Genomic DNA, 19,853 nt, shown 5'->3' on the forward strand with positions numbered 1-19,853 from the left:
AATAACTTCACGAACTGGCCAAAGCCTTGATATTGAACTGGCGTTAGGAATGAATGAAGCAATAAGCAGCAGAGAAAACAATTCCTCTGTTGTAAAGGTTTGCTTATATCTCCTTTTCCCCTCTCAAACCTAGACTTCCATGATGTATTAAAGTAGGTCCTAATATACAGGTTTCCCCTGCTTTTCGAACGTTTGCTTTATGAAACCTCACTGTTATGAAAGACTTACATTGGTTACCTGTTTTCGCTAACAGAAGGTGTTTTCACTGTTACGAAAAAAATCAACGTGTGAAAAAAGCAGCACGTGAAAAAAAAATCAGCTCACGCTCCGAGCAGCTGCTCCTCCCTGGGATTCGGAACGGCATTCTCGCCGGCATTGCTTAAACACGTGCTGTGAGCATCTGTGCTTTATGTCAATTTATTTTGAGCATCCGTTTGCAAGATGAGTTCTAAGGTATCGGAAAAGCCTGAAGGAGCTCGTAAGGGTGTTGCACTTAGTGTAAAACTAGACATAATTAAGTGTTTCATCGTGGTGAATGAAGTAAGGACAAAGTGACTTTGGCTTGTGGAAGCTGACGAAGATGATGTTGAAGAGGTTTTGGCATCCCATGAACAAGAACTGATAGATGAAGAGCTAATGCAATTGGAAGAGGAAAGGATAACAATCAAAACCGAATGCAGTAGTGATCGGACCGAAGGTGAAGTCCAGGAACTGAATGTGAAGCAGCTGCGTGAGATTTTCGCTGCAGTGATAAAGTACGAGTTTAATTTTGAAAGAGTGCGTTGGTTTAGGGCATATTTGCAGGATGGTTTGAGTGCTTACAAAGAACTGTATGATCTAAAAATACACGAGGCGAATCAGTCAAGCAAGCCTTCCACATCAGCCACAGCAGACAACGAACCTTGACTTTCGACATCGAGGTAGGCAGACATAGAAGAATATGACCTGCCTACCCTCATGGAAACAGACGATGAGATGACACCCCAGTGTCCCACCACCCCAACCCCCGGGCCACGGACAGGTACATTTCCACGGCGAATGCAGCGGTAGCCGGGAGGCACCCAGCACATCTTTAAGAAAAAATACCCAAATAAACAAGCTAATTAATTAGGTGCCGCCCGACACGTAAATGTCGGCCTAGATCAGAGGCGATTGCGGATTGCGTCCCGGCTACCACTGTACCCCTGCATGCTTCGCGGACCGGTATCAGTTCGCTGCCCAGAGGGTGGAGGCCACTGCACCACCCCAAGCTCCGACGACCTAGCCTAACACATCACGATCAGTGTGCTCTGCGCTGTCCCAATTCCGGTAAGTGATACGACACTGTACATACAATATTTCTACTTTATATTGGCTGTGTATTTTTACGTGTTATTTGGTATGATATGGTAGCTTCATAGCTTGAAGGTTACTGGACGGCGCTTGCGTGAGATTTTCGCTACGCAGAACAGTGCAGCAATGATTGTGGAAAAGCATTTCTACTTTATATAGGCTGTGTATTAATCATATCATTCCTGCTTTTACTATATGTTACTGTTATTTTAGGTTTTATGTGTCATTTGGCATGATTTGGTAGGTTATTTTTGGGTCTGCAAACACTCACGAATTTTTCCCATATATATTAATGGTAATTGCTTCTTCGCTTTACGACATTCCGGCTTACGAACCATTTCATAGGAATGCTCTACCTTCGGATGGTGGGGGAAACCTGTATTTAAATGCCATTTTAGCGGGTTTACTCCATTAGTTCATCTGATATGTTGGAGTAATTAAATATTTATTCTCCTGGTTTGATGTGAGTAAAAGAGGTGATGGGGTTGTGGTGGGATGCTCATGAGGAGGAGGAGGAGCACTGAATGCTGCACAGATTGCTAGAATGAGAAGTGGAGGAAAAGATTGAGGAGGCAAATTTATACTGGAGGAATATGTTGGGAGATTTTGATCCTCAATGAAAACTGTGAGAGAGGTCTTTTTCCTGCCCATCCAGCCTCGTACTACAGCAATGCTATAAACCTTTATGCATTGGGCTTCTTCTTAACTTTAAAGAGTGCCAAGGAAAACACCTGAATTTTCCTTTTACTGCCATTGTTATTCTGAATGAAGACAAGAAGATAAGAAATAAATAAGTTTGGTCCATTTGGCCCCTCCTTGCCTATTTTACCATTCAATAATATAATTGCTGATCCCTTCTTTCATTACTCTCTTAGTTCCCTGACTATCTACTGAAGTACTTGGTGGCTAAGCCAGGTGGGTCAAATATACAAGGAGACTAAAATGAATTCTTGATGGTCAATGAATATATAGTGGCCCAAAGAGCTTGGTATCTAACTCTAAACTTCCTAATATACCCTGTGGATATTACAAATGAATAATACCCATTTCCAGCTGCATTCAGGAGTGGAGAGAAAACGAAATACAAAATGAAAATGAATTTCTGGTAACGATTAACAAAGGGGCTACATCCGTTAAAAAAAACTTGCTGTTCAAAAGTTTGTAAGTTGGGAGGTAGCTCTTTGTTTGGAGCATATTCAACTCCGTTCCAAGTGCTGAAATTGTTAATAACCTGAGGTTTTATAATAAAAAAAGCAAAACAACACTTAGTTTTAAGTAATTAAAATATGACATTTGTAAAGCAAAGGTTTTTAACTCAAATATCATCATGGGATATGTTACTGGTCTGCTCATTGTCCAATTTATCACTCTTCCCATCACTCTTGCCAAATTGTAAAGTTTTGTACCATCTGCAAATAATGGAAATTTTATTCCTTCACACTCATGTCGGAAGACTGTAGCATATCGAAGAAAAATCAGTGGTTGCAATTCTCATCCTTGGCGAGCTCCTCTTGCCGGAAAATCAAATGAAGTTTTTTGCCACTTTGTCAGTTCTATTTTTATGCCTGTTTCTCATCCATTCTGTAACTGACCTTCAATTCTGTGCACCTCGCATTTGCCAATTGGCTTTTTGTGGGGACTTTATCAAACTCTTTCTGGAAAATCCAGGTTGTTGGCATCTTTCTGTATTTGCTTCATTAGTCTGTTCTATTACTTACATTTAAAAAAATCAAGCATGTTTCTCAGACGTGGTTTGCCTTTGCCACATTCCTGCTGACTCCTCCATGAATTCCAACAGTTCCAAACACTATTTAATGTTTTCCTTCATGATTGCTTCCCATTAGCCAAATTAAATGGGTGGCTCTTTTTATGTCAGAAAATGTTTTAATATTTTTCTTGTCACTTTATAATCCTTTTGCACCTTTTGTGTCTCAAAGGAGTATTATGGCAGAGCTTTCTGCATCTTCCATCATACCTCCCCCAGGAATGTAATACACACCCCATCTAGACCAGGGTGATTTGCTTGCTTTAAGCAATCTTACCCTTTCTAGTATGTGGACGTTATCAACTTTCATTCCATCTTTCTGTTAGAGACCATCCCTTTTTGTCATTAGGCAGTACCTTGTGATTGAAAGTTATTGTCTTCTGCTGTAGCTTGCTTAGAAGCAACAAAACCAATGAGGCTAGTATGGGAACTAATGCTTCTTAAACAGTTGAGGAGGAGGTGAGTAGTTGAGAGATAGAGCTCTCCTTCCACTATTAATACACAGGTTTTGTGTGCTCCCAATGTGTGCCCTTAGTACTATATCAAATGCTCTTTGTTGGTCAATTGAGGCATTGCATTTTTAAGAGGCTTCGAGCATTTTCTTGAATCAGTTTTTCTGTCTGCCTGGTAATCCCAGATGGGTAACAATTATTCCAGTAGTAGTTCTTGAACCTGTCAGCAAGAAGAATAAGAGCAGCAGGTACATGGAGCCACCACCACCCGCAGATTCCTTATGAGGTTGCACACCATGCTCTTTAAATCCTGAAGCTCCCGATGAGTAGCATTTGTGGGAGATTCTTCACCAGGATAACAGCGGTGGTTTAAGGAGGCTAATCACAACCTTGTTTGGGACATTTATTGATGTGCAATAAATACTGGCCTTGCCAGCAATCCCCAGGTTTAAAAAAAATAAAGTAAAAGGTTCTTTCAGTTATTCAACCTAATTCAAAGTACCTGAGACTTTTTAAATAAATAGATTGGCTAGATGATTGATATCATGCAGTATAATAGCTTGTGGAATTTATGTCATGACTTCCCATACTATGTAACATTAGAAATTGAATTGCTCAGAGGACATAAGGCCACAATTACCTGCCAACAGCAAATTGACTGTACTATCTACCCATCCACCATCTCAGACCAGCCCCCCCCAACTTCAGTATTTTGTCAGATGCTGAGAGCAAAGAATGCTTTTGACTATCATTGCTCTTGAACATGACTCATGGTTCTCAATCATAAAAGTTGAAAACCTATTGAAAGATTATTATTGAAAATACTTGCATTGTTCCTTCATATTCGTTTCTTTCAATATAAGTGAACAAAGTCCCTGATTTCCCTCATAGGTGCTCTGCTCTTGGACTTTATGAGGAAATTGATGCCGGAGCTTACTGAGAAATCGTAGATGGAAAATGGCCAGAGAGTTTGGAACTTCTGCCTGTGGCCCTACGGAGGTAATGGTATATGATAATACAAAGGTCGGGGAAAAGGTGGTCATTTAATAACAGTCAGATATACTGCTTAGAAGGGAAAACGAATATGTCACTGGACAGTCTGCAATAAGTATTGTGCAAAAGCTACAAGCATGTCAACTTCATTGCTAAGAACCTTAAGGAAAGAAAATCGTTGTAGAAGAAGTCCAAAACTTTTATACATGAACTTTGCCAATTGTCATATGAAGGTGCCATAACAACCTGTTTGTTATTCCTGTATTTAATTTTATTTTGTGAGTTTGTGTCCATTATAATATAAAGCTTTAAATTAATTAACGTGAAATTCTTATTTACATTTAGGGGATGGGGGTGGGCTGATGTTTATTGCTTGTAAATGGCCCCTTTATACTTTCTGAATTGGACGGATTGCTGTTATCACATAATTTGGTTAGGCTTTGTCTCCACTTTTGTCAGTCATTCTTTCTTTATCCATCTGCCCGTCCATAGGCCCTTAGAGCTGCGCAAATTTATGTCTTTGGACTTGCGGGAGGAAGCCGCAGCACCTGGAGATTACGCATTTCATGGGCAAGAAGTACAGAGACTCCTTACGGAACGGTGTTGGAATTGAACTCTGAACTCTGGAACGCCCTGAGTTGTAATAGTGCCGTGCTAACCGTTACACTACTGTGGCGCCCCATGATATATCCCTCTTATATCACATATATCTTGCCTTACATCTTTATCATGCTATCCACCTCAACAATTCATTTGTTTCTCACTCTATTTCCAGCACTTAGTTTATATCAGATTTCCAGCATTTGCAGTGAGTTTTGAGTTACTGAGGTTTATGCCTTTTTTGTTGTTCTTGTTCCTTTCTGCACTGTGTGGAACAACAGGTGGCAACCTTGCCATTTCTTTAGCAGTTTTGTCTGTTTTCCGCAAGGCAAGTTTACTAGCGGGACACACCACCCAGCACGGATGGAAAGCGTACAAGAAGCCAGCTGGATTCAAACCCAGGGCCACTCGCCTCAAAGTCCACTGTGGATGCCGCTACACCACTGGCCATGTGCCTCTTTTAGGAGGGTGTGTTTTGGAGTGATAGTTGCAGCATTCTGACTGCAAGAAGTGTTTTTTTTTTGTTAAATTGTCCAGTTTAAAATCAGCACAATTGTTTTTATTTTCGTCCCTCAGTAAAAAATTCAGTGTGGTGAAATATGTTGTCAAATGAATTATTTCATCTTGCATTCTTACGGTTTTCTACGTAGAAAAGAGCCAGTGAAATGAGGAGGAATGCTAATAATCAAAGAAGCAACTGTAGAATAAATTCTGCAGTTTACTCAATGTTTTGAAAATGGAATAGAATGAGTAAATTGAAGCAAAAGAAAGATTTACAACAATTCAGCTAAGAATCATTGCACCGTTGTTTGCTTAATGCAATATTACTCACATAATTATTGTTCAACAGGAATCATCAAATTAGATCTTGGTACCACCCAGTTCAGGCGTGAATTTTGATGTAGTAAAGGAGAAAGGAAGCATGTTGGTGCAGCAAATAGCCTTGTGGTACTGGAGACATGATTTCAATCCTGATTTCTAGTACTGTCAGCATAGAATTTATCCATTCTCACTGTGACCACGTGGATTCCTAGGAATTCTGCTGTTTCCATCAACATATCCAAGATGGGTGGATTAGTGTAGGAATTAGCAGCAATTTGTATGGGCCAGTATGTAGGTGACTGACTACAGCTTGGCAAAGTCATTCTTGTCATGCACCAGTATTCTGACATGTACAAGGGTGTGGACAGAACACCGCTCTGGTACAACTTCACCTTGGGGTTCTCATTGATCTAGCTTTGGTGAGTCTGCACTGGATGTAGTCTTTGGTCCCACCATCCTGCTGAATGGTTCTGGCCAGGTAGGTGAATCTGCTGGTTCTGGGAAAGTCAATGCCTTATGTCTTGATGGATGGAGGGGACTCTACGTTGAGGCTCCAGAAGATCCTCTGTATTTTCTGGCCAAGAAGGATCTCCAACCATGCCCTACCCCTTTAGTATCACCAAGAGGACATGACCACAATCATCATGAGGAAACATTGGAGATGGATAGGGCATGTGAAGAAAAGAGAAGCCAACTCCATGATCAAGACTGCACTTCATTGGACCCCTGAAGGGCGGAGGAAATAGGGGAGACCAAAGACAACTTGGCGCCGTACTGTAGAGGCAGAAATGAGGACGCTGAACCACACCTGGGGCACAATAGAGAAGCTGGCCAAGGATGAACAGAGATGGAGGACATTAATTGCTCCTTAAAAACAGTGGCGCAACAGGCCGAAACTAACCATGTAGGTGAGTGTCAGAATCTGGGTAGAGTTGAGAATATGGCAAGAATAAAATACGAAGTATTAGTGGCATTAGTAGTTAATAGTTGTCATGGGTAGATGGCCAGAAGAATGCGTTTCAGTCTTACATCTCTCAAAGAGGAGTATGCTTGTCTGAATAGACAAGCCTTTCCATTCTGTGTACAGGTGACTCCTCTTACCTTATGGAAGGGTTGTATTCCTATGAAGCCATCCTTTCACTAATGGGCTGATAATTTGAAGAATCAGTGGTGGAAAGGGTGAGCAGCAACTTGGAGAATTTCTCCTGGGCCCAGTACATTGACACAATCATGAAGAAAGCCTATCAGTTGGATTTTGAGGAGCTTTGTTATGTGACTTGTAAAGACTTGTAAATTTCTATAGCTATACGGTGGCGTACTTCCTGACAAGTTGCATGACAGCTTGGTATGGAGCTTCCAATGCATAAGATTGCAAAAGGCTGTATGGGATTATAGACTCAGCCAGCCCAATCATGGGCATAACCCTCCCCACAACTGAAGACATCTGCAAGAGACAGTGCCTTAAGAGCGTGGTATCTATCACTAAGGACCCTCACCATCTGAGACATGTCCTTGTTACTTCCACTAGGGAGGAGGTACAGGAAGCTGAAGACCCCCACATAACGATTAAGAAACAGCTTCTTCCTCTCGCCTTCAGATTTCTGAATGTACATTACCTTGTTATACTTTTCTTTTGCACTATTTATTTTGCAATATATAGTTTATTTTTCAAAGTTCTAAGTAAATTTATCAAGCTACATATAAGTTACCACACACTGCACTGAGGTTAATTTTCTCTTTTATGTCTTTGCTGTGCACGGCTGCTAGAAAACAATAAATTTCATTTCATATAAGACATTGATGATAAATTTGATTTGAAATGCTGAGCAGCACCAACATAACTGTCTCATATTTCCACAGAGAGCAGTGCATTTGCAAATCAACTTCAGCAGGAGTAACATTTACTAAAGAGAATAAAAAAACACACTGAAGTTCTAGAAAGCGAGATATATTCCTGTTATATTTTTTGACCCATAATGATATGCCTTGAAAGAAGAAAAATAATCGGCCAAAACTGAAGCCGATGAATATAACACAGAATAGTACAGCACCAGATAGGCCATTCAGCCCACGATGTTGTGCTGATCTTGATACCAATGTATACTAAATGTTCTCTTCCTGCCTATCATTGCTATCTCTCCATTCCCTTCATATTCATGTGTTTATCTAAAAGACTCTTAAAAACCACTGAACTGCTTACTTCCCCTACATGGGTTACTTCCATGGTAACCCATTCCAAGCACCTACCACTCTATGTAAAAATAAATAAAACTTGCCTCTCCAATTTAGTGAGTGCATTTCTGAAACACAATATAAGCTCATTTCAGAAACTAGAAGTGTTTATGGTCTCAATTTTAACTATGACATTTTATGATTTGAAACAATATTGTCATTCATTTTTTTGACCTTAAGAATAAAATGCACCACTGTCACTGTACTGACCTATGGAACATTATTTTAACTATGCTTGTTTCAGTTCTTACTGGCCAGTCCCTTTACTAACTGTACTTACTGGACTGTAATATTCAGTCGTTCATTATCTGTACTATTGAACATCAGCACACTTGATGCAAATAGTTACGAATTAACTAAAACTCACTTAGGCCTCTTATTATTTAGCTCTTTGGAGAGTGCAGATTTAAGAACTGATACAGACTGAAATAATGTATAATTCCAAAAAAATAGACTCTTCTGGCTGGCTAAATGGTTGGTCAGATGTTGTTAGATCAACATTTGCAGAAAGGCTGTAATGGTTTACAAATTACTTGCAAGTTGTTTTTACAGATTCAACCTGGGACATAATAACATTTGGAAAATGCATGGTATGTTTTCATAATAGGTTCAGATAAATTTTGATGAGTGAATTCCAGCAATTTTACATCCTTCCTAACCAACAAGTAGAGACCAGTGCCCCATTTACTGCTAACCTGTGGACTGTGACTTGTTTGTGTTCTTGTTCCTCCGTTCTGCACTCTCACAAGTGCATAGTCATAGTGGACATACAAAGTCAGACATCATGGAGAACAGCCAAGATTATAGCTGGGACCTTAATGTCCAAAGATGCACATTGTTTCAAAAGGACAGGCAGGTAGGTGGAGGGGGTGGTGTTGATCTATTGGTAGGGTCGGAAGTTGTTGAATCGTTGTGGGTAGAGCCAAGGAACTGCAAGGGGTAAAAGACCCTGACAAGAGTTGTATAAAGACACCCAAACTGTAGTAAAGATGTAGTTTACAAATTACCATGGGAGATAGAAAATGCATCCCAAAAAGGCAATGTTATGATAGTCATGGAGGGATTTCAATATGCAGGGAGATTGGGAAAATCAGGTTGGTGCTAGACCCAAGAGGGTGATTTCTAGAATGTCTACAAGATGGCTTTTAGACCAATTTGTGTTTGGGGCCCATGAGGGTATCAGCTGCTCTGGACTGGGTGTTGTGCAATGAACTGGAATTGATTAGAGAGCTTAAGATAAGAGAACCCTTAGGGATAAGTGATCATAATATGATAGTATTCATGCTGCAATTTGAGAAGTAGAAGTTAAACTCAGATGCAAGGGAATTACAGAACCACGAGAGAGGAGCTGGCCAAAACTGATTGGAAACAAACATTGACAGGGATGATGGCAGGCAGCAGTGACTGGAATTTCTGGGAGCAATTCAGAAAGTGCAGGATATATACATCCTAAAGAGGAAGAAGTATTCTAAAGGAAGGATAACACAACCGTGGCTGTCAAGAGAAGTCAAAGCCAACATAAAATCTAAGAGGGGACATATGATAGCAAAAATTATTGGGAAGTTAGAGGATTGAGAAGCTTCTAAAAACCAACAGAGGGCAACTAAAGAAGGTCACTAAGAAGGAAAAGATAGAATATGAAAGTAAGCTAGCCAATAATATCAAAGAGGATACCAAACATTTCTTCAGACACCTAAAGTGTAAAAGAGTGGTGAGCGTAGACATTGGACATTGTATTTTGCATCACTCTTCACTGTGGAAAACACCAGCAGTATGCTGGAGGCTCAAGAGTGTCAGGGGGCAGAAGTGTGTGAAGTTGCAATTGTTAGGAAGAAGGTGCTTGAGAAACTGAAAGATCTGGATCAGATGGTATACACCCCAGGGTTCTGAAAGAGGTGACTGAAGAGATTGTAGAGGCATTAGTAATGATCTTTCAGGAATCAATTGACTCCGGTATGGTTCCGGAGGAATGGGAAATTGCAAATGTCACCCCGCTGTTTAAGAAGGGAGAGAGACAGAAGAAAGGAAATTATAGGCCAGTTAGTCTGACCTCAGGGGTTGGAAGGATGTTGGAGTTGATTGTTTAAGGACATACTTTTGGGGTACTTGGAGGCTGAGAAGATGTTGGAGTCAATTGCTAAGGTTATAGAGTACTTGGTGATACAGAACACGATAGGACAAAGTCAGCATGATTTCCTTAAGTGAAAATCTTGCCTGATGAACTAGTTAGAATTCTTTGAGGAGGTTACATGTAGGATAGATAAAGGGGATGCAGTGGATGTTGTACACAGTTTCCCCCCGCCATCCGAAGGTAGAGCGTTCCTATGAAACGGTTCGTAAGCCGGAATGTCGTAAAGCGAAGAAGCAATTACCGTTTGTTTATATGGGAAAAATTTGTGAGCATTTGCAGACCCAAAAATAACCTGCCAAATAACACATAAAACCTAAAATAACAGTAACATATAGTAAAAGCAGGAATGATATGATAAATACACAGCTTATATAAAGTAGAAATACTTTTCCAAAATCGTTGCCTAAACTGTTCTGCGTAGCGAAAATCTCATGCAAGCGCCATCGGCAAAAACACGGCGCAAGGGCTCTCCAGTAACCTTTAAGCTATGAAGCTGCCAAATCATACCAAATAACGTAAAAATACACAGCTTATATAAAGTAGAAATAATGTATGTACAATGTAGTATCACTTACGGGAATTTGGAAGACATGGAGCACACTGATGGTGGTGTATTAGACTGAGTTGTCGGAGTTTGGGTGGTGCAGTGGCCTCCACTCTCCGGGCAGCGAACCGATACTGAAACACGAACGTAGGGATACAGCGGTAGCCAGGAGGCACACAGCACATCTTTAAGAAAAAAGCCAAAATAAACATGCTAATTAATTAGGTGCTGCCCGGCACATAATTGTCGGCCCAGATCAGTGCTGAGTGCTGATTGCATTGCTTCTGATCTGGGCTGACAATTACGTGTTGGGCGGCACCTAATTAATTAGCATGTTTATTTCAACTTTTTTCTTAAAGATGTGCTGTGTGTCTCCCAGCTACTGCTGCATTCTCCGTGAATCGGTATCTGTTCGCGGCCTGGGTGTTGAGGTGGTGGGACACTGGGGTGTCATCTCATCGTCTATTTCCATTAGAGCAGGCAGCTCATCTTCTCCTATGACTGCCTGCCTCGATGTAGAAAGTTGAGGTTCGTCATCTGCTATGGCTGATGTGGAAGGCTTGCTTGACTGCTGAGCCTCGCGCATTTTTCTATCATACAAGTCTTTGTAAGCACTCAAACCATCCTGCAAATATCCCCTAAACCGACGTACCTTTTCAAAATTAAAGTTGTACTTCATCATTACTCATTTGGTTTCGATTGTTCTCCTTTCCTTTTCCAATTGCATCAGCTCTTCATCTATCAGTTCTTGGTCATGGGATGCCAAAACCTCTTCCACATCATCTTTGTCAGCTTCCACAAGCCAAACTCACTTAGTCCTTACTTCGTTCACCACGATCGAAACGCTTAATTATGTCTAGTTTTACGCTAAGTGTAACACCCTTACGAGCTCTTTCAGGCTTTTCCGATACCATAGAACTCATCTTGCAAATGGCTGCCCACAGGCACCTGTTCAAGCAATGCCGGCGAGAATGCCGTTCCGAATCCGGGGGAGAGCGGCTGCTCGGGGGGCACGCTGCCTTTTATCGCGTGCTGATTTTTTTTCACGCGCTGCTTTTTTCATAACAGTGAAAACATCTTCTGTTAGCGAAAACAGGGTACTAATGTAGGTCTTTCGTAACAGTGAGGTTTCATAAAGCGAACGTTCGAAAAGTGGGGGCCACCTGTATTTGGATTTTCAGGAGGCCTTTAACAAGGTGCCACACATGGGGCTGCTTATCAAGTTAAGTGCCCATGATATTACAGAAAAGTTAACTAGCATGGTTAAGGCTTTGGCGGATTGGTAGGATGCAGCGAGTGGAAATAAAATGATTCTTGTCTGCTTGGCTGCCAGTGACTAGTGGCGTTCTGCAGGTGTTGGTGTTGGGAGGAGGAGAAGATGGCGGCGTGACGCAGTGCACGCGGCCTCTCCGGTGATGAATATCTGTAATCTGTCAAGTAGGGTGCCGTGCACAATTCTGATTTGATGGAGGCAGACGTGAGAGCACAGAGGAACATCTGGTGAAACTTCTGAAATGTCTGCTTCACTGCCGCTGCAACTGTGTGATCCGAAATCTCCGGAGGAGAAGGTCCCGAATCCTCGGCTTTGCCTGTTGCTTGGTGGCCGGGGCCGGGGTCGAAGCACTCAGCAGAGATGGTGCTCGGTGTCGGAGGGCTGGTCGGAGGCTCGGAAGTTTTCGGACGGACTCAGAGTTGGACTGTGGTTGAGTGCTTTCAGACTGCTGCATCAGTAAGTTTGCAGCGCTGGAAGCTCATGGCGAAGAGAGTTTTCTTCCTTCTGCCGTCTGTGTGAGATGATGGGCTATCGGGACTTTGAGACTTTTTTTTTGCAGTGCCCATGGTCTGCTCTTACCAAATTATGGTATTGCTTTGCACTGTTTTAACTATATGTTATAATTATGTGGTTTTGTCAGTTTTAGTCCTGGTCTGTCTTGTGCTTCTGTGATATCATACAGAACATTGTATCATTTTTTAATGCATGCATTTCGAAATGACGATAAACGAGGACTGAGTGTGCTCATAATCTAATCTAAAATTCTTTTTTATGCTGTATATCAACAATTTAAATGATGGAATAGATGGCTTTGTTGTCAACTTTTCTGATGATACCAAGATTGGACCAGGGCAGGTAGTGTTGAAAAAACAGGCTGCAGAAGGACTTAGACAGATTAGGAGAATGGGCTAGAAAGCGTCAAATGAAATTCACTGTTGGAAAATGCATGGTCGTGCACTTTGGTAGAAGAAATGAATGTGCAGGCTATTTTCTAAACAGGGAGAAAATCCAAAAATCTGAGATGCAAAAGGACCTCGGAGTCCTTGTGCAGAACACCCTCAAGTTTAACTTGCAGGTTGGATCATTGGTGAGGAAGGCAAATGCAATGTTAGCATTCATTTCAAGAGGTCTAGAATACAAGAGCGGGAATATGATGCTGAGGCTTTATAAGGAATTGGTGAGGACTTACCTTGAGTATTGTGAACAGCTTTTGGCTCCTCATCTAAGAAAAGATGTGCTGGCATTGGAGAGGGTCCAGAGGCAGTTCACAAGGATAATTACGGAAATGAAAGGATTATCATACGAGGAACATTTGATGGCTCTGGGTCTGTACTCGTTATAATTTAGAGGGATGAGGAGGGATCTCATTGAAAACTTTTGAATGTTGAAATGCCTAGACAGAGTAGATGTGGAAAGGATGTTTCCTGTGGTGGGAGGGTCTAGGACAAGAGGACACAGCCTCAGGATAGAAGGGCATCCATTTAAAACAGAGATGCAGAGAAATTTCTTTAGCTGGTGTGTGGTGATTTTGTGGAATTTGTTACCACCAGCAGCTGTGGAGGCCAGGTTGTTGGGTGTATTTAAGGCAGAGATTGATAGATTCTTGATTGGACATGGCATCAAAGGTTACTGGGAGAAGGCTGGGGAATGGGGCTGAGGAGAAGAAAAAAAGATCAGACATGTTTGAATGATGGATCAGACTCAATGGACCAAATAGCCTAATTCTGCTCCTATGTCTTATGGTCTTCCTAAGAATAGTGTGTAACCATTTGTGGATGCACTAAACAATTGCATATACATACTGTGGCCACTAGGAAATGTGCTAAACAGTTACATATATATTGGTAGTTATAAAAAATACACCAGGCAATTAATTGTTAAACTGCACAGAAAATAACAATTATGCAGTCTAATCCAACACCTTTTCTTATCCATGTACCTATCCAAATGTCTGTTATCTGTTAAATATTGTCAGAGTATCTGCCTTTGCAGCTTTGTGTGGTGAAGCTGGGTGAAGTAATTTATACAGTGTTGTCACTGTACAACAGAGGGAAAGTGAAAATGGTCAACCTCTATCATAAGTTTCTGTATATAGTAATTTAACAATGACCCAATCTGTAGCAGCAATATTAAATGGTGGACAAGTATTGGTAAGGGTACAAAGAATAATTTCTCTTTTTAAAATATTGCTATTTCATCTCTTTACCTTCAGTAGTCTTCATTTAAACTCTAAAGCATTCAATCCATCTTAAAGCCCATTTGAGTAGAGTGCTTAAGGGAATGCAGCAAATAGGGCTTCAGCTTGCATCTCATGCAAGTGAATGCACCTCTGCCAGTGCTGCAGAAAAGACTGATGCACATTCTGGCTATGTCTCCTGTTATGCTCAGAATAATTTCTGACTTGAGGCAAGGTTGTTACTAACTGAGTCAAATTTGTTACAATATGATCTACAAGTTTAAAGCTATTGTTCCACTAGTTAGCATTATTGGACCATGACTTTCCATTTAAAAAATTCTACATAGGGTGAATACTACCAAAACATTGACAATGGTAGTTAAGGGGAAATAATGTGGGGAGTGTCACTATTACTGCCCCTCTGATACAGTAAAATAGGCATTTGTAAAGATTGATTTTCTATTAAATGATAAAACATTTTAAATCAGTTTTGTATGTGGTTCCAGTTCTCCATGCTCACCACCTCTAGACTCTTGAGTTCATCTACAAACTATATGAGTGATGGCATATGTTTCATTAGGCTTGCTTGGATGAGTCCATTTCATAGTGTAAACATTGATGAACAAGAAAGTAAGAATGAAAAAAATAAAAAATTATTTGAATTAGGAAGGTGTTTTAATAATTAAAAGATGAATTTGAAGTCGAAAGATAATTTTTAAAGCACTTTCTTTGTTTTAAGATTGGGAGAAAGTTGCATCATCAGAATTTCAATTTTTGTTACGTCGTTCTTGCTTTTTAAATGAATATGCTGCTCATCTGAGTTGCTGAATGTTATTGGAAATTGATGACTTTTGACTCTAGCATACTGATTTAATTAGCATGTTGGAGTGATTTAATTATAAATCATTCAATGGAAAACTGGTAATATTTTAAAATTCAATTAAAGGCAAACCATTTTTCTTATTGCACAAATGCTAAAAATGCAATTACTTACTTTTTTCATATATCATATCTATCCTGTATCTATCTTAACATTGGCCTCCGGTGTTTTGTCCTTTCAGAATTTTTATAGGTTTACTTTCCTATTTGTATTACACACCTACTGTGACTGATGACATTTATTTGTTTCATATTTGGTTATATCATTCAGTCCTTCATGTTTGTAGTGTTCTAATAGCCAGTGCTGGAGTTTTGATGGGGTCGAGTTGGGGGAGTGGGGGGTGGGGAGTGTGAGTAACTCTAGATGCTGCATTTCTTTTCTTTTCAGCATATGGCTGAACAAATAAACAAAATGTTAATGTAATGAATTAATTTTAGGAAAAATGAATGTGTAATTAATTGTTCCCCAGTATAGCTGATCCAAGGAGGTATCACAGGATATATTTCTAAAGGTTCAGATTTCTACTGCTATGCTGTGAGGTATTTTTATTTTAGCAATGTATCCTGCTAGTATGAGTGTTTTGGTTTTGGCTAAAGGTAAAGAGCCATGTTGTCCTACTTAGGAGTGTTGTGTCAGCCAGTCGGGGTTGTCTTGGGGTACAAGTTGTCATATCCTGCCCAGTGGGATGTGACGGAACATTCGAGAGAGCTGAGCGGGATCAGATTTCTGAAGGACAGTAGTCTGGTTTGGGGTCTTTTGGTTGGAGTGCAGTGTGGGACACAAGGGAAGACAACACAGAATGCTGTTGGAAGGAGAGGCCCTGTTGTAAGAACTGCTTTGTGCTGGTGAATGGTTCTGAGGAGGAAGTGGCAATACTCCTGAGTTAGCCAGTTCATTCGAGATGGTCTTTGAGGGAAGTTCGAACCGTGACTGGTGTCTTTCATGCAGAACGTGGGTTCAGTGCGTGAGTAAAGCAATACACCTGACTACTCCAGGAATAAACTCCAATGTTTATGAGCACATTGAATTGGTTTAACTATAATGGGCCCTTTTATCTTTCTTTTTCTGTGAATTGTTTGATAAAGTTGAAAATTGGTAAATACAATTCCCTTATTATTTTATGCTGGTGTACAATCTGTCATTTCTTGGCAACCAATAATTGTGTTTGAGGCAGTATTTGCTACAATCCGTGTTCCTTAGTTGGATCCTAACTTCCTGTTTGGTTGAACTCCAAAGCACGCTGACCCTAGACATGTATTGCTTATAAATGTGGCCTTCTCACTGCTGAGTCATGTGGCTGTTAGCAGAGTTAGCTAACGAGCCAAGTTTCTATGTGTGCCCGGTGGGAGGGTTGCCTATTCAAATGATAAATAATTGGATAGAATTGATATGTAATTGGCAAATATAATGTGTGGATAATTTGAGGTGCACAGGTGTTGGTTTTTAGTGCTAATGTAGGAACCATGTATCTATTTTCTATTGTGCATTTCTTATGGGTTTCAATCATTTGTTGTCACCTGGGTTTGGGCGTGGTAGAAGCAAAAGGGTATAGCTATGTATTCACTTAGTTTAGTTGATAAGAGTGAGCTGGAGGTGATTTTTTTTGTTGACTTTAATTACTCTAATTATTCTTATTTTGCTATATCACTAATTTTGTTTCATTAGTTTTTATTGCTATAATATTGTTTGTCTTTGCTGATTTCATAATAAGAGATTGAACGTACCTTTTTCAATTTGGAACTCAATTGTTTGGAAGTGCGTCACACAGTGTCAATTCCCATACTCAGTGGTTTCAGATTACTTTCAAGTAACTGCTACATTTTTTTATCAACAAAAAAATATAGATATACAAAAAGGAACACCAGTCTATGGCAAAGGATTGCCTCAGACCTGTTCAGTGAAACTGGAGCAGCTGTGGTAGGATTAGCTGTGACCTTTTGATAATTTATGCTGTGTATTTGTGGTTTGAACTCTTGTTTTGAATGGTCAGCATTGCCTGTCTATTGCGGCCTGTTGCATGGTGTTTGTCTGGGGGTTCGTCATTTTTGTTTTATTGAAGTGCTGAAACATTGTCCCTGTTGCAGACTGAATTTAATGCTGTTTGTTTGGTCTGGTTTAAGCACAGTGGATGCTTGGGCAGTTTGTTTTGCTGCCTATGTTTATTGAACAGAAGATCACTGATGCATTTTGCAAATGTGCTGTGGGTGAACAAAGGTAATTGCGAGTTGCATGATAGGGAGAAAGTAACATGAGTGAATTGAAGCATGGAACTGACGTCAGCAACCTTGAAGCCAGGGCTCGCAAAAGAGAAACTTTGAAAGTTTTAGCAGGTAGAATCAAAAGTCTTCGAAAGAAGTATAAAATAAATTTCAACAAAATTACAGCTCTAAGGATCTTATGAAAAATAAAGAAAATATCTCACAAGTGCAATCTTATCTTGAGGACTTGACTGATCTCTGTGAAGCTATTGCTATGCAATACCAAATACTCGTGTCATTACTTCCAAGAACAGGAAAAACAGAAAAAACAGTATGAATGTTTTTCAAACATTAGTAGCAATCGCAGTGTATTTATAGAGGCAATGAAACAATGGCTGATCCAAAAATATTATATTGAAGATCGTGTTGCAGCAACAAGTAAGTATGTGTCTCATCTTATATCAGATAATGTTTCTCAAATTCCAAGGCATGTTTTAATTATGTATATAGCAGATGACCCACAGGATGATGTGAAACTGAACGACAGTCTGTCAGGTATCAGTGCTCGAAGTTCTGCTGCAGGAAGAAAATCTTCAGTGTCTCACACCTCCTCTGTACACATTAAAACAAGCTGATTTAACTGCATTAATTGCACGTCAATCATTATAGAACATAGAAAACCTACAGCACAATACAGGCCCTTCGGCCCACAATGCTGTGCCGAACATGTGTTTACTTTAGAAATTACCAGGGTTACCCATAGCCCTCTATTTTTCTAAGCTCAGTGTACCTATCCAGGCACCTTTTAAAAGACCCTTCTGCCTCCACCACAGTCGCCAGCAGCCCATTCCATGCACTCACCACTCTCTGAATAAAAAAAACTTACCCCTGACATCCCCTCTGTACCTACTTCCAAGCATCTTAAAACTGTGCCCTTGCATGTTAGCTATTTCAGCCCTGGGAAAAAGCCTCTGACTATCCACACAATCAATGTCTCTCATCATCTTATACACCTCTATCAGGTCACCTGTCATCTTCTGTGGCTCCAAGGAGAAAAGGCCAAGTTCATTCAATCTATTCTCGTAAGGTATGCTCCCCAATCCAGGAAACATACTTGTAAATCTCCTCTGCACCCACATCCTTCCTGTAGGAGGTGACCAGAACTGAGCGCAGTAATCCAGCTGAGGTCTGACCAGGTCCTCTACAGCTGTAACGTTACCTCTCAGCTGTTGAACTCAATCCCATGGTTGATGAAGGCCAATACACCATATGCCTCCTTAAGCACAGAGTCAGCTTGCATAGCAGCTTTGAGTGTCCTATGGACTTGGACCGCAAGATCCCTCTGATTCTCCACACTGCCATTAATAATATATCCTGCCATCATACTTGACCTACCAAAATGAACCACCTCACACTTATCTGGGTTGAACTCCATCTGCCACTTCTCAGCCAGTTTTGCATCCTATCGATGTCCTGCTGTAAGCTCTGACAGGGAGATGCAAATCAATATTGGGGAAATTAAAATCTCCCACCTCGACAACCCTGTTATTATTGCATCTTTCCAGAATATGTCTCCATATCTACTCCTCGATGTCCCATTGTTTCTAACTTCCACCCCCAGAGACTCAGTAGACAATCCCTCCATGACTTCCTCCTTTTCTGCAGCCGTGACACTACCTCTGATCAGCAGTACCATACCTCCACCTCTTTTGCCTCCGTCCCTGTCCTTTCTGAAACATCTATTGCCTGGCACTCTAAGTAGCCATTCCTACCTTTGAGCCATCCAAGTCTCTGTAATGGAGACAAAATCATAGCTCCAAGTGCGGATCCATGCTCTAAGCTCATCCACTTTGTTCATGATACTCCTTGGATTAAAATAGACACATCTCAAACCATCAGTCTGAACGGATCCCTTCTCTATCACCTGCCTATCCTCCCTCTCACACTGTCTACAAGCTTTCTCTATTTGTGAGCCAACTGCCCCTTCCTCAGTCTCTTCAGTTCGGTTCCCACTCCCCAGAATTTAAACTCTCCCCAATAGCCTAACAAACCTTCCTGCCAGAATATTGATCCCCCTCAGATTTAAGTGCAACCTGACCTTTTTGTACAGGTCACTCCTGCCCCAAAAGAGGTCCCAATGATCCAGAAATCTGAATCCCTGACCCCTGCTCCCAATGATCCAGAAATCTGAATCCCTGACCCCTGTTCCAATTTCTCAGCCGCTCATTTATCCTCCACTGCATGTCACTTTATTCTATTTCTCAACGGCACTAAAATGATCCAATGCTGTTACCTTGCTACCTTTAGTAACGGCTCAAAATAGTGGAATTTCTGAAGGTGCTTATTGTGAACCGGTGGGTTTTTAAGACATTTTCGATATCACACCAAAGTTGTTACATAAAATAAGACAATGTTTTGGGAGAGAAATTAACATGTGTAAGCGATCGGTTAAAAA

At 40.7% G+C, this 19,853-nt stretch overlaps 1 protein-coding gene across 6 annotated transcripts in view; it reads left to right on the forward strand.

The window, feature by feature from the left end:
- LOC140200153 (spermatogenesis-associated protein 13-like) overlaps positions 1 to 19,853 on the forward strand; it is a 256,449-nt gene that overhangs the window by 106,446 nt on the left and 130,150 nt on the right. For 3 of the 6 annotated variants that reach the window (XM_072263027.1, XM_072263025.1, XM_072263026.1), the window contains exon 2: positions 4,441 to 4,548. The exons of 2 other annotated variants lie outside the window; for them this stretch is intronic. In XM_072263027.1, coding sequence (XP_072119128.1) covers positions 4,507 to 4,548 — 42 coding nt within the window. In that variant the 5' untranslated portion in view covers positions 4,441 to 4,506. Of the gene's footprint in view, positions 1 to 4,440; positions 4,549 to 17,816; positions 17,837 to 19,853 lie in introns of those variants that run through there. One more of the 6 variants, XM_072263032.1, reaches the window with a different exon arrangement.

This window comes from Mobula birostris, chromosome 7 (genome assembly GCF_030028105.1).
Source record: "Mobula birostris isolate sMobBir1 chromosome 7, sMobBir1.hap1, whole genome shotgun sequence".
Taxonomy (NCBI): Eukaryota; Metazoa; Chordata; class Chondrichthyes; order Myliobatiformes; family Myliobatidae; genus Mobula; species Mobula birostris.